The sequence below is a fragment of the Telopea speciosissima genome, chromosome 3 (assembly GCF_018873765.1).
Source record: "Telopea speciosissima isolate NSW1024214 ecotype Mountain lineage chromosome 3, Tspe_v1, whole genome shotgun sequence".
Taxonomy (NCBI): Eukaryota; Viridiplantae; Streptophyta; class Magnoliopsida; order Proteales; family Proteaceae; genus Telopea; species Telopea speciosissima.
In genome coordinates this window covers 7,877,831-7,896,040 of record NC_057918.1, presented here as the reverse complement: position 1 = coordinate 7,896,040, position 18,210 = coordinate 7,877,831, and the positions used below count along the sequence as shown (strand labels likewise).

Below are 18,210 nucleotides of genomic sequence, written 5' to 3'. Positions count from 1 at the left end.
ATGTACCATAAATTATGAATATTTTCTGATGAGGTTTACTCATTTTATATAATTGAATATGAAGTCAGAGAGATTCTCTGAGAAGCAGCTTTTGGAAGAGTGGACCGTATACGGAAAGCACCATACGGCCGTCCGACACTACCACTGATAGCTCATGTTACTCACGGGTCCCACTTCCCTCTGCCAACTCCCCCGCCCGCAACTGTCAGCAATTTCATCTCCCCCTCTAAAATTCCTAAATTACCCCCGTTCTCTCCCCACTATTAACCTACTGCCTCACTGCCACCGCATCAATTACTGCCCTGCCGTTATTTTTCTTTCCTTGTTTGACGAAACTACCCCTTCCCACTTCTCTCATTTAGTCTTTTAATTTTGTTTACCCTCGGAAGTCGGAACACGATAAGACGGTTAGTGAGGGTGTTTCGATCGGACGGTTGCACGGGAGTGAGGTTAGCATTTATTTCGAATAATATCCAATGATATGGAAATCTAACATAAATTATGTTAGATATGTTAGAATCCTATTTAAATTAGGATTAATATTCTATCTAATTGTGGATTAATATTAAGTCTCCTAAACTCCGATTAATTATATTATTAGTCTAATAAAAGAAGGTTATTGAGTTGTTGTAAAAGAATGATATGGACTGACTTAGTGTGGGTCAGACTGGTTCCTATTAGGACTATGATGAGTGAGATTCTACAAGAAACCTTTATATAAAGAGAACTAGGTCCCCTCAACTCATCACAATTACAGTTTTCTTAATTTGAATTGAAGAGTGCATTTTGAAAAAAGAGAAAAGAAATACAGTGTTCTTCATCCATATTGCATACGGCATTTTCATGGTCTTTTATTTTTCACTGCTAGTTTCTTACCTATGGACTTGAAATATGGTTAGTAGATTTATTTTAATCATTTATTATTTGTTTGTTTTGTGTTTAGAAGTATGACATGGATTGACATGAGTATTTGAAAGTACCATCCTATCCCTATAAAATAAAAAATCTAAATCCTTTTAATTCCATTGTATGCTCTCTCATTAGCCGCCGCATTGATGCTACATTGAAGGAGAGAGAGATAAGGGAGCTCTGGCGTAGACCACGCTCCCGTAGCTGTTTTTCCCTCGTAAAGTTGTAACCGAAGGACCAGACAAAGTGGTATTCCCGAAATTATGAGGTCTGAGAAGTGCCTTTCCGCGCAGTGGTTCCGTAGTACTGTAGCAGTCTCGATCGTAAATATCCGGACGTACGAAAGAGAGAGAAAGAGAGAGAGGGAGAGCGCTCAGCTTCCAAGGGAAACAATCAAATGAACAAAGAAGCTTTCAGTGCACCAGAAATTACGTCTCTCTCTCTTTGTGCCCTTTCTTTCTTCTCTTTCACTTCTTCTGCAACCATAAGACTCTAAAAAGTAAAATCACCAATTTTTTTTCTGAGAAAGTTTCTCAGAGACGATTCATCATGGCCTGAGCAATTCCCAGCTCTCTACGTGGAGGAGTTTTCTATTTCTTCTCTTGCTACACGAGAATGGCGATATTTTTATTTTCTCAACTAGAATGATAACGTATCACATAAAGGTTTTTTGGGTTTCCGATGAAAAAGAACAGAACTGTGATTCCATCTTCTTTTATTTTGGTGGTTAGATATGGAGAGATTCTTTACAGATTTTGCTTTTTAGCACTTGATGATCCATCCGCGTCTGCACTCTGCACAGCCGAGATGTAGTTGTTACATGATATTATTCAACTTCTTCTCTGTAATTCTTTACAGCATTTGGGTATTCTATGTAAGATTCTAATGTTGTGACATGCAGGATGAGCGAACAAGAAGAGTCCGTGCCTATCGTTTCTTCTTCGACATTTAGTTTTTACAGGTTTGTGAAGGGGAGATTTTGATGGTTTTGGGAAGTAGAGATGATGGAGATTTTTCAGTGGTTCAAGCGGGAATCAAACCATGGTAGATCTGAAAGGAGGCTCTCACTTGGAGAGTTTAAACGAGCTGTTTCGTGGTCCAAGTACTTGGTCTCCTCTGGTGCAGAGATAAAAGGAGAGGATGAAGAAGATTGGAGTGCCGATTTGTCTCAGCTGTTCATCGAGAGTAAATTTGCTTCCGGACGCCACAGCCGTATCTATCGTGGGATATACAGGCAGAGAGACGTGGCCATCAAGCTCATAAGCCAGCCTGAGGAAGATAAGAAGTTGGCTGTGCTGTTAGAGAAGCAATTTACTTCAGAGGTTGCGTTGCTCCTTCGTCTCCGGCACCCTAATATCATCTCTGTAAGTTCTCTGTTCTTGAATCTCTTCCCCTGCATTGCGTTGCTCCTTCATCTCCGGCACCCTAATATTAATTTACGCGTTCTCATTTCTTGTTAAGTTACCCGACTGCAATACACACTGCTCTTCTTCTCTCTATGCTTTTCATGAAGAGGCATTTTGAGCTTCACTAATGCCAACTTGTGTTCCTAAAAGATGTAAATTTTGCTGGATCATTGTTCAATTCCTACTTTGTAAAAATTCTTGGATATAAGATTTTCCAGAGATGGTTTCCCCTTCTACTTTGCAAAGACAAAACCAGAAATTTGGGTGTTCCATCTTCTTTAAAAGAATCACTATATTGTTTTCTCAGATTTCCTTCACTTTGCATAATGTGTGTAGACCACCTAGAAGGAAACAATGCTTATGCTCAGTATACTCGCACATAATCAGGTACTACCTGGAGATTGTTTCAACCTTAATCAAAATCACTTTCACACAGCACCCTTGTGCAGAATGTAATCAAAATGGTGGACCTCAATTCAAAGAGCCAAAACTTGATGAAAAGTTTCAGATTGTAGCTTAACAGCCCAGGTGATAGCAAAAAATAAGACTGGAGAAAGTACTGGTTATCAGGAACAGTGGAGCACAAAGGTTGCCTTAGTCAGGGTATAAGTCATGCTTTTGCAGGGTCCAAGAGCATGGATTAGGATTAGTCCTAACAAACACATTTACTACAAGTGGCAGCCCACTAATCCGAACCTGTGTCTTCATGCTGGCATCCTGAGCTTTTCCCATCTTTTCATTCATCGTTTCCACTTCAGCTGTTGAAATATTTTGATGTGATTTTTCTTCATCATCTTTCTCCATTTTTTGCTCAATTTGCATCCATCATCTTTGATAATTGACAGGAGATCAAATGTTGTGGTTTGCAAGCTTGATAAAATGCAATTAGTTTTCTCTACATCTTTCAAACTCTGTTTATTGCAAACGACATTTTGGTCTTAGAGGAAATTACTAAATATCAAAGGTCTAATCCTATTTTACCATGTTTATCTGTTTGAGCTAAAGTTTGCAGCTTAGGCCCTGTTTTTTTCCATGTAAAATGCACTTCAAAATGCAAATTTTCCTGTAAAATGCACTGAAAATGCAATCTTATAAGCATTTTGTTTAACAACTTGCTGTTATTACATCCACATGCTTTTTCTGTTTTGGTGTCTAAATTGTACTTATTCCTCTTCATGCAGTTTGTTGCAGCATGTAAGAGACCTCCTGTTTTCTGTATTATCACTGAGTACCTAGCAGGGGGCTCACTTAGAAAATACCTTCACCAGCAGGAGCCAAATTCCATTCCACTGGACCTGGTTTTGAAATTTGCCCTTGATATTGCTCATGGTATGCATTATCTTCATTCTCAGGGGATACTCCATAGGGACCTCAAATCAGAAAATCTACTACTCGGTGAAGATATGTGTGTGAAGGTAGCTGATTTTGGGATCTCATGCTTAGAATCTCAGTGTCTCAGTGGAAAGGGGTTCATTAGTACATACCGCTGGATGGCTCCAGAAATGATAAAGGAAAAACATCACACAAGGAAAGTTGATGTGTACAGTTTCGGCATAGTCCTTTGGGAGCTTCTAACAGCATTGATACCTTTTGAGGGCATGACTCCAGAACAGGCTGCTTTTGCAGTCTCCCAGAAGGTACTCACCTTAGTTCTTTGAACCTTGTCCATTTCCTCATTAATGCATGCACAGGTGCATTACAATGGCGATGCCTTCACACCCTGTCATTAGTGTTAAATGAGAACTGTTACATGCACTGGCATTACAATGGCAATTTTTGCCCAACCTGAGAGGTGGTTGCTCCTGGACCAGTTTGCCCATTCTTGTACCTATCTTTGCTGAGTATACTGGGATTTGATTTCTATGGATAAATAGCCTAGCAACTTTGTTATTGGAAATCCCCACAGCACACCTATGTGCTAAATGTATGTGCAGAGGCTGAAACTTGACCATTGAACTTATCTATATTGGTCTACTATTACTCCATATAACAGTTGTGCAGCTTGGGTTGTTTCTCCCTCATTTTTATCCCGAACATTTTAAGCCTTCTTAACAATAAAACATTTTTCTTTGGTAACATCTGTAGTATGCCAGTATAGACAGCCACCCATGAAAACCAAAAGCCAACTATGGAATGGTTGTTCAACTTTTAAAAGGTTTGAATTTTTGTCCCCAATCTAAGCTCCCACCAAGTCTGCACTGTGAATTAGCCTGAGAGAGTAGACTTTTATCGCGTTTGGATTGTGGAAAAGCTTACTTTCAGGAGAAAATGATTTCTCAATAGTTGCATTACCCTCTGGAAAATGGATTGAAAGACATTTGTCGGCCTGGTTGCATTTTTTTTGGTGGGGGGGGGGGGGTTGTGTAATGTTTGCATGCAACAACAGGGTTATGTCCTTTCTTTTTCTCTATTTTTATCCCAGCATTGAAAAACTATCTGCAGAAACTTGGCATTGCCTTTTCTTACTTCTCTGTAATCTATTTTGGAGGCAGTAAAGATAGGAGAAAGAAGACTCTACCCACATCAAAGAGTGATACTCAATTTATAAACTAAAAAAGGTCTGAAAACAGAAAGTAGAGAACAATTTACTTCCTTGTAGTTCTAGAAAGTAAGTTAAACTACTTTTGTGAGAGAAAGTGGACTCTCTCACAAAGGTTGAGTAGGAGATTTGTCTTGTTTTATTTCCCTCTTTCATGAAAATATTTTGTCACCAAGACTGGAAACTCTTAAATCAAAATAAGGGTTGGGGTTTTTAATGGACTACTTGTCTCTATTCAAACAACATAGAAAATGTCAAAATCTAACTATGAAGTGGATAATTAGTTATTCTCTTCATAAATCCTAAGTGCATGATAGCCTTCATTATATGTTATGAGGGCCTAGTACCATCAAATGCATGTATCATTCTATCTTTTACTACTATAGCACCCTAGAGTGAAGCATTAGATGTTCTTGTGAACGTGACTCAGCGATCACCTTACATGGGAAAAAAACCAATGCAAGAAATTCTCTAATTTGATGTTTTGCTGAATGTGACGATGTACTTCTAGATCACTGTCTGCTTTATGGCTAATATGGCTTGACGTTTATCAAAAAAAGCTAATATGGTTTGGCAATCATATTAATGCATTTGTTGTCAGAGTTCAATACATTATCAACTACATTGGTGCTTACTCCATCTGTTTTGATCCCAAGGTGTCCTGGTGCATATCGTATTCTTGCATAATTTGATTGATGTCTTGATTGTATGATTTCATTAAGTGACATGTGAGAGTTTATAAGCATTTCTCTTTCCCAATTAACCTCTTGAGTTTATGCATGGTTCACATTGTGCAAAATTCATAAAAATTTTATATCCTAATTTCGTCTTGGTTGATGCAGAATGCAAGGCCTCCATTGCCCTCCAAATGCCCAGTGGCATTCAGCCATCTCATAAGTCGATGTTGGGCAAGTAATCCAGATAAACGTCCTCACTTTGCTGAGATTGTTTCTGTTCTTGAGAGTTACACGGAATCCCTTGAACAGGATCCAAATTTTTTCTTATCCTACAAACCACCTGAAAATCATACATTTCTGCGATGCTTCCCGAAATGTATCACTGTCCGTAAGTCCACTTCTTAAAGGCCTTTTTATGTAGAATTAATTATGCAATATGCATCTCCACATTTTTAGTGGTACTTTGCTCTTATACTGCTTAAGCTATTGTAGAGTATTTTTAATGGCCTTGACTCTCTTCATTTTTCCTTCCTTAGTTCCACAGTCAATATCTCTATGTAGTCTTCAAGCAAATTTTTAATTTTAGGATCTCTCTTATTGAAAAATCATAGTCCATATATGCTATTACAAATTTAGAGGAATAATTATCACCTCCAATCCAAGGGTACCTCCAATTCCTCTAATAGGGGGAGTGGATCCCACCTTGGGCAGTGTTTTCGGGCAGGGGGGTAGGATGATCATTTCCGCCTCCATGTGAAGAACAATTGGATGAATTGGAGGGGGCAGCGAATTGGAGGGGACAATGATTCAAATTGAGAGCTAAATAACAAAACTGAAACCCATCTTGCCTCTCTTGTAAAAGGATCAAAGCTGTCATCACGGATATATTGATTCACATAAGATAATCTCTGATAAACAACCAATAAAATCTATAACCTACTTTGATTATTTCCAGGCCATGGATTCAATTGTGCTGCATTGGGGTCGACGGTTAGAAAGTGAAAATTATACTCGGATTTCTTTTCAAAAAAAGAAAATTTAATTTTTAAAAAAGAATGACAATAACTTCGGGCCGGTTGGTGGTTGGACCGATAACCAACTAGCCTTGGGATTTGGGAAGTTCGTTTGTCAAGAACTTTGGGTCCAACTGATTCTGATTTGATTCCGTTCTAAATTGGTCGGAATCGGCCAAATTCTGCTTGAACCATATTAAACCCAGTATGGATTGGAATCGAACTCAGCCCCTTCAACCGATCCGAATTCGATTTTTAAAATAGCGTCCTCAAAGTCGTATTTTCAGAATATTTTTACTTCATCAAGACCTATGTTGAAAGATTCTTACTTTGATCCAATCAGAGGACGTGTTACTAATATAACTTGTAGCTTCTTCACCCGGTCTCCAAAGAAGAAATTTTAGATACAGTAAAAAAAAAAGACAGTCTTTCTTCACCAATGGTTATTTCTCCAAAAGCTTAAACAAAACCTTCATTACCCTCATCCCTAAAGTTGAATATCCATGTTCTGTCCGCCCCATTAACCTCTGCAAGTTTTCATATAACATTATTTCTAGAATTCTAGTTATCTTGCAAAAAAAAAAATCATTTCACCTGATCCGATACAGCCTTCTTGAGCATGAAATGATACATTTTTTTTTCACAAAAAGGTTTTATGCCTATAAAACTCAATCTCAGTAAGGCTTATGATCGCATAGAATGGGGGTTTCTTCGAAAGGCTCTTCTCTCCTCATTGGGTTTCCAGTGGTCTACATCAAGGTGATCCTTTATCTTCATATTCATCATTTGTGCTGAACTATTTCTTAAGGGATTTGTTTCTCTCCTTAGGACATGGCAGATCAATCAATCAATCCATGGACGGATCCATGGATCCAAAGATTTCCACCATCAGTTGCACCGTTCCAGGAAGATAAAACCCATTAGGTGTGTGTGGGCTGGGCTTTGGAGAGTAGTTGAAGCTAAAATACGCATTGTTAGTTGAGTAGAAGAGGCCAAAACAGTGGCATGAAAATTATGTATATCTAACACTAAGAAACATATATGAGAATGAGAGTGAGGATGTTTATGGTGTTTGGGTAGTTGAAGCACACTAGGGCCCACTTCTCTGTGTTATGAGAGTTACTGTCTCCTACAATGGAATGATTTTATCAATCAATCACTCACCATGACATGAAACCTTCCATTGCTTTTCTTGTGATTTGTAGGGGGTCCATCGGGTAGCCATCAGCTCTCTCTCTCTTTTTCTTTTTTTTCAAAAATTCGTCAGTTTTTTTTTTCCTTTTTCTTGCATTCCAAACATAGCCAATAATGAGAGCAAGGGAAAAAAAACAAAACAAAAACAGAAAAGTAAGGAATTTGGAGGGGAAAACATGCCAAATAAAGATCATGGCCGTTTCTGGTTCTTGCTCTCAAACTGGTTTTCTGAGAGAGAAGAGAAGGTTCTCGGATTTAACAATGAGGGTTTTTAAATCGGCCATGATAGGGTTACTATTGGACCTTTATCCCCTCAATTCATCTGCCCGTTAATTTTTTCAATTCTATCTAATAGGGGTTGGAAATTATCACCCTATCCTCTGCTCGGGTGGGGTTCATCTCCTTCTATTAGAGGGCATTGAGGAAATTAATGGGCAGGCAAATTGATGTGATAAATTTCAACCCTCCTGAATTATAGAGGGAATTGTTAAAGCATTAGGATGGTGGGTGAACCCTGCTCCACAAATTTGGTACCATGACTTATTTTGCTTATATTTTTTTAAAGGAAAAAGAAAATTGTTTGATTGTGTGGCATACACTAACACTTTGTGTCTATTTCTCTCGTCTCTTCTATGAAATGACATATCTACTCCGAGTATGAAGGGAAAGATATGGAGATCATGGAATAAGGAAAACTCGATCCATATATTTTCCTTGCTTTTTCATAGTCACGGCCTCACGGGCGCCCTATTATGAAAACCTTTAATTAATTAAAGACATTAGATACGCGCAATCCCTCTCGAGTTCCACGATAAAGTGGGTGTGGACCCGACTCAATACATCCAATAATTAGAAAGTGGTGGACAGATATCTTGAACCTTATTTATTTATATATAAGACGAGCCAAAAGAATTCATTGATAATGCAATTAACTCTTCATAGTCTATTGGCCCTAGGCTCCTACCCAATCTCATCAAGGGATAAAATGATGGTTTTACCATTGCATTACTCCACCTTACTCCTTATATAGGAGAAGAAGGTCATGCTTGGCGCGTTGGTCAAGTGTTCACTTGTTGAACGCTTGGTCATGATTTCACCGGTTCAAGTCTTGGAAATAGCCTATTTGAAACAAAGGTCAGGCTGCGTATATTTGATCGACCCTGGCCCTAACCTTGCTAAATGCGGGAGCCTTGTGCACTGGGTACACATTTTTTTACTCCTTGTATATGAGAATATCATCAACATAGCTCGATCTCCCATATCTTACCACTTTGATCCACCAATGTCATTGGTAATCTGGTTCAGTTGATTCCAATCAATATATGATTCTATCAAAATCAGGCTCATCAATTAGGAATCGATCGTATTAATTGATCATAATCTTTTTTTGATATTAGAAATTCAACATGAATTGACCAATTTGAATCGATCGGAATCAGGATTGATCTCGATCGATCTGACTGTGATATTTGAATCCCTCATTGGGCTCATTATAATACCATGTAGAAGAGATGCGAAACAGTCAAACTTGGCTCTTGTACAATTGCGACGGGAGCTGCACAAATGTGCAGCACGAAAACCACCCCAAATACAAGAGTGATCATTTCACATGGAAGCTTAGGTGGGACCCACCTATGAGATGACTACCTTACCCCTGTTTTTACTATCGTTTAGAGGTGCTGCAGCTCCTGCCACAGTCGGTGCACAAGGAAAAAACAAATTTGGAAGACAATAGGTGCCCTTTTTCTTAAAGCCTTTTGGATGGTAGGGACAAATTTCCCCTTTTGTACTCCATGACCTAGGAAAAAGTAGTGAGAAAACTCCTTTCTAAATGGTCAGACGCTTTTGTAAAGCACCCCAAACATTATTTTTTTACTTATTTACCTTCATCTCAAGGGATACTTTAATTTTTTGAGAGATTCTCACCAAAAATATATATATATATATATATATATATGGGAGAATGTTCTCTGTGCCGCAATGCAGTCTACATCTAGGCACATGGGCAGCCTGTGTAGGGGGCAGAGTAGTAATTGCACCCACCCCCCATGTGTCTGAGCGTAGGCTGTGCTACGACACAGAGAACATCACCCCAAAAAATATATATATATATAATTAATTAATTTCAAAGATTGATAATCTATGCTCCTCAAATGCACAATTGGGTTGGAGATAAATATGACATGATGCAATGAGTGCAGCTCCATGACGAGGAACAGAGGATTTAAAAAAAAAAAATCCTCTATCAGTCGGATAATGTGTGGCGATTGGATTTATGATTCTCGAAATGACCTTTTAGCCTAAAGATCGGGCGACGCCGTCAAATTATATCAAAATGAGTTGTTGCACCGACTATATCAAAATTAGTTCTACTTCTATCATGGATTTTCTCTCTGAGTCCTCAATCGAAATCAAATGGCATAGTTCCAATTGCAGTGAAAGAAGGATATGTTAGTCATTTTGGATTGGACAAATAATCAAATTTAGATAATATGGTACAATAAGATTTGTTAGTTAAATCACCCAACTCAAGGGCTAAAGAGGTCTTCAACATCTTATTCGTCAAGTCAATAGAAACGTATAATAAATGAATTCATATTTTTAAGGAGGAAGAGAGAAGAGAGAGACTCTAAGAGAGTAATAAACAAAAAAAATAGGTTCTACCATTAAATATCACCATGGATAGATGAGCCTCTAGTAACAAATTAAGGTGGGGGCATGGATGTCAAATAGGTTGCCATCTTTTTTTATTAAAGGAAAGATACTTTATCAATTGTGACCACCCATCAGCAGGGCTGTAAATGGATAATCAAAAATCCGAATTCAATCCGCATTCGTATCCGTTTAGGAGCATCCGTATTCGATTAGAGATATTCGAAAAAAAAATCTGAATACTTCGATAAAAATCCAAATCCCAATACTTAATTATAAAAAATTAAGTAAATAACGATCTTGAGGGTTTTTGAAGATTCAACAGGTTCTAGAATATGAGGAGAAGAGAATCATGATCCAAAACTATGGATTGAGAGTGAATTGTATCCGCTAGGGGGAGGAAGGCTCGGGTTACACAATGCAGAGGTGTAAATAGGTGGTCAAAAATTCGAATTCGACCCGCATCCGAATCCGTTTAGAGATATTCGTATTCGACTAGGAAATATCAGAATCCGATTACATCTGATCCGTATCCCGAACCGAATCCGATCCGTTTACAGGCCTACACATCAAAGAAAATTTGCTAATCTCTCTAATGTGAATCCCAATAGAGTAGTGCAGTTTTTTCTTTGAACATAGGAATCAAAATTATGTGTTACTTTAATATCCACTTAGGGAGTTGGGGTGATCATTTATTAATCTCTTTTTCTATCTTAAAGCCCTTATCTATCATTGGATACCAATCAATCTCACCCTTGATAGATTCCTTGATGAGACAAAAGAAGAAGTGGGGTTGTTTGAAAACCCCACATTATTAATTGTTATATCTAATTTCAAGTTTCAACTGTTTCCTTGACTTAAAATTCCCAAAATGTCCTCTCAAACTATACCAAAAATCTTATAAAAAAAAAAAAAAAGGATTTATAAGAGATGCTATTAAGCTAACTTATTAAACACTTTGAAATTAAATTAAATCAAAATTTTTGAATGCATCTACGAGTGAATCTATTTGTTGACATTCTCTCTTCTTCCTGATACGTAATTCCTTTTATCAATTGTAATATCTACCCTCCAAAATCAAGTTGGTGGCAGTTGTCAATAAGAGAATGGTTCCGGGGTGTATCAGTCTTTTAATATAAGAGTTGGAAGTTATGCCACGTGGTTAGTAACACTGAGAGAAAACCAACAAAAAACAGATCGGCGGTTGCTGGCGGTGGGGGAGAAGTCGCCTTCTACAGTTCTGCTTTGCTTCGACATTCCACCTCTGCAACACAATACCTTCTCTCTCTCTCTCTCCGAATTTTATTAAACTATTTGAACTTTTTTTTATTAACTATAAGAACTATCCAAATCTTTGTTCCTGATAATATTCGATTTCCAGTTCTCCATTCTGCCCTCACGCGACCTGTCAAGATACTGTCTTCTTCCAACCCACCTTCTCTCTCTCTTTGTATATAAGAAGGAAGGTTGGATTTCAACTCTCTGTCCCCTTCTTTTACATAAAGACTGAAGAACACAGAATCCTTCCCATTCTCTTTCTTCATTGCGGATTGTTAAGGTACTACATTCTCAATTTTTCATTTTCTCTTTTTTTGGTTCTGGGTGTCTGTTATTTCCTGCTCTTTATCCATTCTTTTTATGGGAACTCTTCCGTTTCAGTTGCAAAGATTGTTAATCTTTTATTTCCTTTTTTTTTCTGAGTTATTTACGCTTTTATGTCCTAAAATCTTGAATCTATTATGATATTCACTGAAATTTCTATTCTGGGTGAAATAGTTGATTTTTATTGCGCTTTTATGTGGAACTCAAACTTGTCTCTCCTTTTCTGAATTGGGTGTAATCTTAGAAATATATTAATGGCGGAATAGTGTAAATCTTGCACCATCAGAGATTTGTGTTTAAATTATTATTATTGTAACAATTTTCCCATTTATTGGAAAAAAAAATTAGTGATTTATGGAGTGTTCGAATTTGTGCTTTGCTTTTATACATTGAAATTATTTTGCAGCTTATTTACTCTATAGGAGAGTGTCCATTGATCTGTAACAACGGTTAAGATGCCTGGCGTCAATGGAGAGGGGGTGGAAACTGAACTGAATGGCGACTCCTTCTCACTTTTGAAGGAAAAGTTGGCCTCCAATAGGTCCCCGAGGAGTCCCTTGAGTCCAGGAAGTCCTCATAGTGAGGCTCTTGATCTCCATTTGAACAATGCTATTAACACCTCTATCGAGCAGTTGTATGAGAATGTCTGTGAAATGCAGAGCTCTGATCAATCACCATCAAGGTTTAGTTATGGATCTGATGGTGATGAATCAAGGATTGACTCAGAGCTGTGCCATCTTGTTGGGGGAGAGATCAGGGAGGTGGAGATAATGCAGGATGAGAAGAAGTCAGAGGACGCTGGAAGTGATTCAGTTTCTAAGAAGGAAAATGATTCTGTGGAAAAAAAGTCCGACAAGATATATAATATTCAGTCCACCAGTCCTAAGTCTGCTTCTTCAATAAAATCAAAAATGAAATCTGGGGTATCAACTAAATCGAGTCGTAAGAACAAAAAATCAAATGGCAGGCCTCCTATTGACAAACATGGCAATGGGTATTCACCAAAACCAAATGGTGGAGTTGTTTCATCAAAGAAACAGAGGAACTCTTTGTTGGGGGGGTCAAAATTACAGAAGGGAGCTGAGGATCCATCTGAAGCGGGCTCAGAAAACCTAGAGCTTGGGCCTTTTCTTCTTAAACAGGCAAGGGATTTGATCTCTGGTGATAATCCCCACAAAGCTCTTGACTTTGCTCTTCGAGCAGCAACATCATTTGAGAAATATGCGAATGGAAAACCTAGTTTAGACTTGGTCATGAGCTTGCATGTTATAGCAGCAATACACTGCAGTTTAGGTCAATATGACCGAGCAATTCCTGTTCTTGAGCACTCGATCGAGATTCCAGTCATGGAGGAGGGTCACAATCATGCCCTTGCTAAATTTGCTGGGCTAATGCAATTGGGTGATACATATGCAATGGTTGGCCAGCTTGAGAATTCCATAATGTCCTACACAACAGGTTTGGAGATCCAGAAGCAAGTCCTCGGTGAATTGGATCCAAGGGTTGGTGAAACTTGTTGGTATTTATCTGAAGCACATGTTCAAGCACTACAATTTGACGAGGCTGAGAAGCTGTGTCAGATGGCTCTTGATATTCACAGACAGAATGGTCAACTTGCTTCTCTTGAAGAGGCAGCAGATAGGAGGCTTATGGGTCTTATCTGTGAAACAAAGGGAGATCATGAAGCAGCCCTTGAGCATCTTGTTTTAGCTAGCATGGCCATGGTGGCCAACGGTCAAGAAGCAGAAGTGGCTTCTGTTGATTGCAGCATTGGAGATACCTACTTATCTTTGGCTCGGTATGACGAGGCTATTTTTTCTTATCAAAAAGCACTCACAATGTTCAAATCCACCAAAGGAGAAAATCATCCAGCTGTTGCTTCAGTTTTTGTGCGCCTGGCTGATTTGTCCAACAAGATTGGGAAAGTAAGAGAATCAAAGTCTTACTGTGAAAATGCCCTACGGATTTATGGAAAACCCATTCCAGGAATCCCTGTAGAGGAGATTGCCAGTGGTCTTACTGATATTTCTGCCATCTATGAGTCTTTGAATGAGCCTGAGCAAGCTCTCCAGTTGCTTCAGAAGGCTTTAAAGATGTATGCTGATGCCCCTGGTCAGCAAAGCACGGTTGCAGGAATTGAGGCCCAGATGGGTGTCTTGTACTATATGTTGGGGAATTATTCTGAGTCTTACACCTCTCTCATGAATGCAGTTACAAAGCTCAGGGCAAGTGGAGAGAAGAAATCCACTTTCTTTGGGATTGCCCTCAACCAAATGGGACTGGCATGTGTGCAGCGTTATGCAATTAATGAGGCTGCAGATCTGTTTGAAGAAGCAAGGAGTATTTTGGAACAAGAATATGGACCATATCACCCTGACACACTAGGAGTTTATAGCAATCTTGCTGGCACTTATGATGCGATGGGAAGGTAAGAACCTATTTTCTTTGGTGGTCCTCATGTTCTTTTTCATGAAAACTTATATTTCATGCTTCATGGGGTTTTCTTTGCCTTATCATATTTAGCTCTTTTTCTGATCTCTTCTGTCATTTCCTTCTGTTCTCTCTAGTAAATGCTAAGTTGTTTAAGTGAACACTCATCTAGGCTAGTGGACAGCGGTATCTCTCCTCCTGCTGTGCTGAATACAACTAGAATTACCCAAGCAACAAAACAATTCGTGCTAGATGTAGCAGTTAGATCAGTAGTCAGAATGCAGATTTTTATTTTGAACAGCATATTTATTGTCAATCTACAAAAATTGAATATACTCTAGCTTTATGTAATTTGCGTATGCTATTATCATACTTTATGCAAAGATTGAATTTACTCTAGCTGTATGTAATTTGGATATATTATTATCATACTTTATGCAGGTTGGATGATGCAATTGAGATTCTGGAATATGTTGTTGGGATGAGGGAGGAGAAGCTTGGGACAGCAAATCCTGATGTAGATGATGAGAAGAGAAGGCTGGCCGAGTTATTAAAAGAGGCAGGCAGAGTCCGGAGTAGAAAAGGCAAATCACTAGAAACCCTCCTCGAAACCAACTCTCATCCTATAAACAAAAATGGGATAATGGTATGATTATGCTGGTTATGTATGCAACCGTTTATGTAAAAATAGAATATTCAAAAAGAAAACTAGGTGATGGGTTTGTTGATAGATTCTTGTTTGGGAGGCATGGGTATGTTAATAGGTACCTGTTGGAGAGGTTGAACGGAATAACAGGAGAGAGGGGCTTTTGATCATATTCTTTATTGTACTATTCTTTTGTGTCAAATAAGGTGGTTGTTTTTGTATTAGATTGTTCAAGGAACTGAGAGGATTCCTTGGTCACCTCATCATTTGTATTCAATTGTTTAAAGGAATAGATGAAATCCCCTTTCTCATTGTATACTGAAGCTGCTTATTAAAATATTACAAAATGATTGTAAGTATCGCACAGTGTTTCTACTAAGAGTCAAGCAGTGCCCTCTGATAACTGTTCAAAATATCAGATTTAGAGAGTTGTTCTCATTTTTTTACTGGAACTTGCATTTCTTACTGCATCAAGAAATGCTTAAAACTTGAATATTGGAGGGCACCACTGAGGTACAGTGGACAATACCAGTATAAATTGATCAGAATTATCAGTATTTCCATGTTCATTGAAACTATCTCAAGTTATTAGGCACTCAAACCTATCTCCCAGTTCTATTGCCTCAGACCCAACAAGAAGAAAAGGAAGAATATGAAGCAGCAGCAGCAGTGGCACCATATATTGGATGGTGTCTCTTCTAAGACATTCGACCATGGAACTGTGTACTCAATTATATCACCAAAGTGGTTGTTTTTCTTTAAAACCAAGAAAAAAAAATGGTTAAATTCCCAGAAGCTGATGGGACCCAATCACAATTGCTATTTTGCTTTGGAATGGACTTTTGATCAACTCGATTCATTGATTTGATGGAAGCTATAGGTGTTGTTGCCTGTAATGGAGTTTGGTATAGCCTCTCAATCCTAATTCTAAGGACTCACATCATATTTGATTTCTTAATGATCTCTGGGCCATGTTTGGTGTAGTTAGAAAGATACTCTCAGTAGCTATCTCTTCCATTCCTTTCGATTTTTTCAAGAAATTATTACCCAAAAACAAGTTACCATACTTTCTCCATGCTATCTGCCTTAATGTATGTACAACCATTCATCAATCAAGTAGAAAGCCTGCACAAACTAGAGAGTTTAAGGTTCTTTATGGAACTTCACTGCAATTCAAGGGAATCTGATTAAGATAGATCCCCTATTTTTCAGAAGAGCCTCTTTTATAGCTATGGATCTTACTTCAAAACTTGGGTGTGTTTGGCAAAAATGTTGAAATACTTAAAAAGGAAAAAACAAAAACAAAACTGATATATTTATGCAATGTGTATGGGTATTTTTGTCAATACAAGGACTACATTAAGTTTTGTAGCTATCTTATAACAATCAGTTGAGACTTGAGAGCAACCTGCCTTTCATGTTAGTTGAAGACTTGAAGTTAAAATTAAATCTCAAGTAGCAACTTCAGCAGACAGCAGGAAGGCAACTTCCTAACTTCTTGAATGTAACATAAAATCAGTAAAGAACTGTACTGAAATGGATCTGAACAACCTGTTTATCTTGGATTCCAAACACTCCCTGAAAATGATATAACATGAACTTTTTCCTTCTCAAAAATGACCCTCATGAACAATAAAATAAAGGGAAAAGAAGTTGATGTGAACTCTCTCAACAACACTGAATATCCTCATGGAGTATTAGGTAGGCAATACATATGGCTTTATTTTAAGTTCATGAGTATCTCCAAATTCTTTGACTTCACTCAAAGATGGATTTGGAAGGACAAAGGAGGGCTATGTACAGTTAGATTGAACAATATTTAATTGAGAAAGCTGAATGTGTTGCATGTAGATTATGAACACCCAACCCTTTCAACTCTACTTCAATTTCCAGTCTTTTAACAGTTAAAACTTGCGTGTATTTGTTGATCAAGTTCAGTTGTTGACCAAGAAAAGGGAAAATGCATAGCACACGATCCCTGTCAAACATGAACAAACCCTGGCACAACTCTAGGAAATTCTCTCTCCCCCCCCCCCCCCCTCACAAGGTTGCCGTGGATGAATTGTTTTCCGGTGTTCTACTACCTGAGACGCACTTATTACATAGGTACATTGGGAACCCCTGATACTATGTAAATATCTAACCTAAAAGCTCGAACTATTGGTTAGAGGGACTCACAGGTTTATGAGGGTACAAAAGGTCTCAAGTGTTACCAATGTAGGACTATTCTCCCAACAATATAAACCTTTGTTTCATTAGTTGCGACCCTTGCCTTGATGGTAATTAAGGTCTCCATCAGTTATTAGCTGAGACCAGGGAGGGATTGAATCCTGCATTCCTGCCTCATGTGTTGCTTATCATACTTCGAAAACTTTCAATTTCTCCCAATTCTCAGATGGTGCAGTTCAGGGTGGAGAGGGCAATACTTGGCAGGCACGATATCCAACAGTCCGAGCTCATTGACCCAGTTTTTTCTCTCGAACATGACACCATTGGATGTTGTGCTTGCCAAGGGTCGACCTCTCCATTCCAAACTGCACCATTGGGGAATTGAAGAGGATTTTTTTCCCAAATACCTAAACTTCTTAAAACTTTCTCCTTTCCTCTCTCTCTCTAATTACACCCCATAGGTAGTTTTGCAATTTACATTATGCTGTACTTGTACCCATTTTGACCGACCAAATCGAACCGAAATCCGAATCCGAATCTGCATCCGCATCCGTTTAGGGACATCCGTATTCGTTTAGAGATATCCGGGAAATAATCCGAATACTCCGATTAAAATCCGTCTGAAAAAAAAATTTGAATACGTAATAATAAAAAATTAAGTAAATAATGATTTTGAGGGTTTTTTAAGATTCAATAGGTTTTAGAATATGATGAAAAGAGAATCATGATCTAAGAGATACGGATTGAGAGTGAATTGTACTCGCTAGGGGGAGGAAGGTCCAGGTTACACAAGGCAGAGCTGTAAACGGATGGTCGAAAATTTGAATCTGATCCGCATATGAATCCGTTTAGAGGTATCCGAATTCAGTCAGGGAATATCCGGCTCTGATCACATCCGATCCGTATCGGATCCGTTTACATCCTAAATGAGAGTCCAAGGCAAGATGAGCCATTGAGCCCATTGGAATCACTG

General features: G+C 38.3%; 2 protein-coding genes across 4 annotated transcripts; both read left to right on the top strand.

Annotated features, from left to right (window-relative positions):
- Positions 1 to 1,856: 1,856 nt before the first annotated feature.
- Positions 1,857 to 7,837, top strand: LOC122653774 (serine/threonine/tyrosine-protein kinase HT1-like). Of its 2 annotated transcripts, XM_043847710.1 has the most exons (4): positions 1,857 to 2,273; positions 3,497 to 3,952; positions 5,697 to 5,974; positions 7,821 to 7,837. In XM_043847710.1, the coding sequence occupies exons 1-3, from the start codon at positions 1,911 to 1,913 to the stop codon at positions 5,934 to 5,936; spliced, it is 1,059 nt and encodes a 352-aa protein (XP_043703645.1). In that variant the 5' UTR covers positions 1,857 to 1,910; the 3' UTR covers positions 5,937 to 5,974; positions 7,821 to 7,837. The 2 variants fall into 2 exon arrangements, with proteins under 2 accessions (XP_043703645.1, XP_043703646.1); XM_043847711.1 differs by lacking the exon at positions 7,821 to 7,837 and having other exon boundaries at positions 5,697 to 6,058.
- Positions 7,838 to 11,816: 3,979 nt separating this feature from the next.
- LOC122655763 (protein KINESIN LIGHT CHAIN-RELATED 3-like) lies at positions 11,817 to 15,384 on the top strand. 2 transcript variants are annotated; one of them, XM_043850081.1, is made up of 3 exons: positions 11,817 to 11,948; positions 12,399 to 14,420; positions 14,864 to 15,384. In XM_043850081.1, exons 2-3 carry the CDS (start codon positions 12,448 to 12,450, stop codon positions 15,072 to 15,074), a joined length of 2,184 nt encoding a protein of 727 aa, XP_043706016.1. In that variant the 5' UTR covers positions 11,817 to 11,948; positions 12,399 to 12,447; the 3' UTR covers positions 15,075 to 15,384. The 2 variants fall into 2 exon arrangements, with proteins under 2 accessions (XP_043706016.1, XP_043706017.1); XM_043850082.1 differs by lacking the exon at positions 11,817 to 11,948 and having other exon boundaries at positions 12,307 to 14,420.
- Positions 15,385 to 18,210: the final 2,826 nt, after the last annotated feature.